This window comes from Lactuca serriola, chromosome 8, assembly GCF_051521515.1.
Source record: "Lactuca serriola cultivar US96UC23 chromosome 8, Lser_US96UC23_V15, whole genome shotgun sequence".
Lineage (NCBI taxonomy): Eukaryota > Viridiplantae > Streptophyta > Magnoliopsida > Asterales > Asteraceae > Lactuca > Lactuca serriola.
Genome location: NC_136415.1, coordinates 20,221,663 through 20,226,385, shown reverse-complemented (window position 1 = coordinate 20,226,385; position 4,723 = coordinate 20,221,663). Strand labels below are relative to the sequence as shown.

Genomic DNA, 4,723 nt, shown 5'->3' with positions numbered 1-4,723 from the left:
TACGGGCCTTGCCCACGCTCCTCTATCTAGAGGATACGGGTCACCGCCCACATCCCGCTATCTAAATATACATACAAGTATCACGTAGAAAACAAGTATACCATGATCTACCAATTCATAATTTATACTCAGATAATACTAAGATACGGTCCCTGCCCATACTTAGCTACTAACCATAAACAAATCTAAGATACGGGCCCTGCCGACACCTATCTACTAATCATCATATATACTCTACACGGGCCGACCTTGGTGCCTTCAACCCGTTCTTACTAAAGGAAGCTCACCTCACAAAGCTGACTGTGAAATCTCGCGGTGAGGAATCTCTGACGGCTGCTCTAACGACTCCACGACTATCATTATCACAATAACACTTAGTCAAAATCTAATAATCCTTCTTAAGGTAAAATGACCATTTTACCCCTGGTTAAAGTCAACATTCTTGTCAAAGTCAACGTCATGGGTTAACTCAACTCGCTGAGTTGACTCCTCAACTCACCGAGTTCTATAACTCAAAATCCCTGAAATCGCGATCCAACTTATCGAGTGATCCCCCTGAATCGCCGAGTTCCTTGGCTACTTATAGTCACGATTTGGCGAATCAACTCGTCAAGTCCCTTCACAGACTCGTTGAGTTCTACCTTGTACAAAATCGGGACAAAACGACTCAACTTGTCGAGTCCTTCAGTCTGTTTGGGCCATCTTAAAGGATTTAGCCCTTACTCTTCAGATCCAAACTCCATACTTCATCTACATACTGGAAATGCCCTTTTAAGGTTAAAGTTTCCAACTTTACCCAGTAATAGTCCTTCTTAATGGGTTTAGCTAAAACCCTAGTTCTCTATGACATAGATCTTGGTCCAAAAGCCATAATACTCCAAACTAAAGCATAATAACATAGATCTAGGCCTTAGACATCATTTGAACATGTAAAGCTCCTAATTTTCTTTCCATGCAAGGCCTTTTGGGCTTAAAATGCCAAAGTAACACCTTAAAGCTAGCATGGGGCTTCCATGATCATAAAGTTTGCACCTTTATGCCATGAAATCCCTTCTAGACCCCAAATCTGAAAGGTAGATCACTTAGGACGTCCATTTCCAAAGGACTAAGCTTCTTGGACCAAAAAACCCATAAAGTGACAAAGAAGAGATCTAACAAGCTACTATGCAAGGTTGAGACTAGCTTACCCAAAAATAAAGAGGATGAGAAGTTGTTCTAGATCTACTAGCTTCCTTCTGAATCTTCAAGCTCCTCCTTCTTCAACAAGCTTCAAAACACACAATCTTCACTCAAAACAACTCACAAGCTCACACAAAGCACTAGGGTTTTGTGGATTACGTTTTGGGACTTGGAGGCTGAAATGAGGCCAGTAAGTACGAATTAGGATGCTTAAATAGGGTGCAAAACCCCGAAATTAGGGTTTCTTCCTGGTAGCCCTACTCATCGAGTAGGCGACTTAAAATCCCGCGGCAAATCTCGTTTCTACTCGACGATTCTGGGGCTCCCAACTCGTCGATTAGCTCTACAAAAGTGAATAAATTATAATTAAATGCGTATCAGGAACCAAACGTTACATGGAAGGTGGTATAGATATGGATGATGGAATTGACATTGAGGATTTGGTAGGTCATAGTTTGCAAGGAACTATGGAAGATTTTCAAGATGGGGAAGATGATCACATTGACATTGAAGTTGACAATGTGCAAGGTGATAGGGAGGATCTGCAAGGTACTAGGGATGATTGGCAAGGTTAGGAAGATGATGGCATTGACTTGGAATTTGACAATGAACCTGACGAGTGTATTCCTATGAACAAGACAAAAAATGATGAGTTTTTGAGCAAGTTGTGCCCAAAGGACCAAGTTACCCTTGACAGTCCTCCTCATGAAAAGCCATATGATCATATAGATGAGGATAAGGTAATATCTAATGACCAATATATTTACAATGAGAAAGTTCATTGGAAAAGAAGAAGCCTATATTAGGTATGAAATTTGTGAGTCCTAAACCACTGAAACACGTGTTGTGTAACCATGTTGTTGCAAAATGGTTATCAATTATGCTACAAGAAAAATGATAGTAGGAGACTTTTAGTGAAATGTTGTTCTAGTGCTTGCAAGTTTAGATTGTGGGCATCTTGGATGAGTGAGCAAAAATCTTTACAAATTAAGAGTCTCATAAATGAGCATAACTATGCAAGAAACTTCAAATCAGGTTCAATTATGAACTATGTCTGGATAGGTACCCATTACACCACCCAATTCTTACAGAAGCAAAAAGTTAGTGTTAGGCTCCTTAGGGATGAGGTTAAAGAGAAATTTGGGATAGATGTAAGTATGGGACAGTGTAGAAGAGCAAAGAAGTATGTAATTGAGTTGATTGAGGGAACACTAATGGAGCACTATGAAAAGCTATGGTCATATGGTGAGGAGATAAGAACATCAAATCCTAGATCAACAGTCAAAATCGATGTCAATGCTATGCCAGATGGTAAGACTTATTTTAGCAAGTTTTACATTTGTTTTGATGACCTAAAGCAAGGGTGGAGAGGGAGCTACAGAAGGGTAATAAATTTCGATGGGTGTTTCCTAAAGGGTTTATGTTCAGGAGAGCTAATATATGTTGTAGGAAGGGATGCTAATAATCACATATTACCAATTGCACGGGCAATTGTATGTGTAGAAATCAAAGCAAATTTGGAAATGGTTCTTAGAAAATCTAAAAGATGACCTTCATCTAGAGGATGGTTTTGGTATATCATTGATATCAGATCAACATAAGGGATGCCCTATACTTTCAACTTTTATATATTTTACATTTAGGTTACATTATGTCTAAAATATCACTGTTATTTGATAGGTGTTGTTAGAGGCTGTCAAAAAAGTGCTTCCTATTGCTGAACATAGGCAGTGTGCAAGGCATATTGTTGCCAACTTTAGGAAAAGATTAAGTGGTGTACACTACGATAACATGTTTTGGAAGGCAAGAAAAGCATCCGTTAAGCCTTTATTCAATGCTGCCATGAAGAAGATTCGAGTGCTTAACCCTGCAGCCTATGATTACCTTATGGAAACAAACCCCAAATCTTGGAATAGAGCATTCTTTCAAGAAGGAAAGATGTGTGATGCAGTGGAGAATGGATTATCTAAGAGCTTTAACAGTGTCATCAGGGATGCAAGGAAAAAGCCAATCATCACCATGTTAGAGGAGATTAGATTATATGTTATGGAGAGGCTATACAATTTGAAGATGAAAGGTAGTTCATGGCCTGATTACAAACCTTGCCCATCAATTACACTCCTACTAAACAAACTGAAAAGAGCTCAAAGGTACTTTGTAATCTTTACTCTCTTACTCTACCTTACATACTGTTTTATGTGGTGGTTCAAATAGGTATTGTTAGGTTTTACCAAGTGGTCTTAATTAATTTGAAACCAGAAACATATCAGAATCATATGTTGTTGACCTGGACAAGAAGACTTGTACTTGTAGAGTATGGCAACTTAATGGGTATGGATGCGTGCATTCAGTAGCTACTATATCATATTTGAATAGAGATGTAGCCACTTATGTTGATCCAAAGTTGTATTCTGCCTTCTACAAGAACACATACAAATACCAAATACATGGGATGAATGGTAGCAACACGTGGCCACCTACTGAGTTTACACCACCCCTACCACCAATGAAGAGAAGAATGCCAAGTATACCAAAGGTAAACAGAAGAATAGATGCATCAAATGAGCTTCCAAGGCACATTGTGTCTAAGGCAGGGAAAATAATCTCGTGTAGTGTGTGTAAACAAGCAAGGCATAACAAGGTTACTTGTCCTAAAGTTGAAAGTCCACAGGTAGAAGGGTCAAGGGTTTAAAGGCCCACAAAACTAAAGGTCACCAAAAGGAAAACAAGTCCAAGGGTAAAGATGGTGAATGAAGTTGTGGACCAAATACAGTTGATGAAGGAAGTAGCAGACCAAAAATTGGTGGTAAAAGAAAAAAAATCTGAAAGAATCATAAAAAAGAAACTTGCAAAGAAGGTTAAGACCAAGGATGGGAAAGGAGAAACTAGTGCAAACCCGATAGACCTTAATGAGTAGGTGGAACTTGATGGTTTCCTGTGGTTATGTTTGACAATGGTTTGACATTAAGTTGTACTTTTTTGCTTTGACATTTACTTGTTTGTTTGAAGTTAGTATGTTTAATTTGACATTAAGTTGTACTTGTTTGCTTTGTATTATTATCATGCTTTGGTTGTCCTAATATATTAAGAGTTTAGGATCCCTAATTGTTTTCACCTTGCATGCATGCAATTCCATTTTTTTGTCATGTGGTCCTTGTGTTATTTTTTGGACAAAATAGACAATTATTGTTAAAAAAAGGGAATGCTACTAATACTTAATTCCAACATTTAAGAACATGTGGTCCTTGTTATGTTAGTGGAAAAAAAATTGTTAACATTTTTATTATGCTTTTTAGCAATGTACTATACACAATGAGATAACAGGTGGCATAATTTCACTAGATTATGGTTAAGAAGCATCCCTATATGTAATTAAGGGTAATAGCAACACAACAATACATCAAGGTCACATCACATAACTACAAAATGTTCTTACTTCAACTAACCAAGAACATTTGATTACAACTTATAAATGATTAAACCTCAAAAAAAAACTTAACTATAAAGTAAAATCAACTTCAACTTCAACACTTCTGATTCCATG

General features: G+C 37.7%; 1 protein-coding gene across 1 annotated transcript; it reads left to right on the top strand.

The window, feature by feature from the left end:
* The first annotated feature begins 1,574 nt into the window (after positions 1 to 1,574).
* Positions 1,575 to 3,871, top strand: LOC145066690 (uncharacterized). The gene is made up of 5 exons (XM_079013970.1): positions 1,575 to 1,728; positions 2,242 to 2,490; positions 2,608 to 2,705; positions 2,860 to 3,329; positions 3,439 to 3,871. Exons 1-5 carry the CDS (start codon positions 1,575 to 1,577, stop codon positions 3,869 to 3,871), a joined length of 1,404 nt encoding a protein of 467 aa, XP_078870096.1.
* The last annotated feature ends 852 nt before the right edge of the window (positions 3,872 to 4,723 follow it).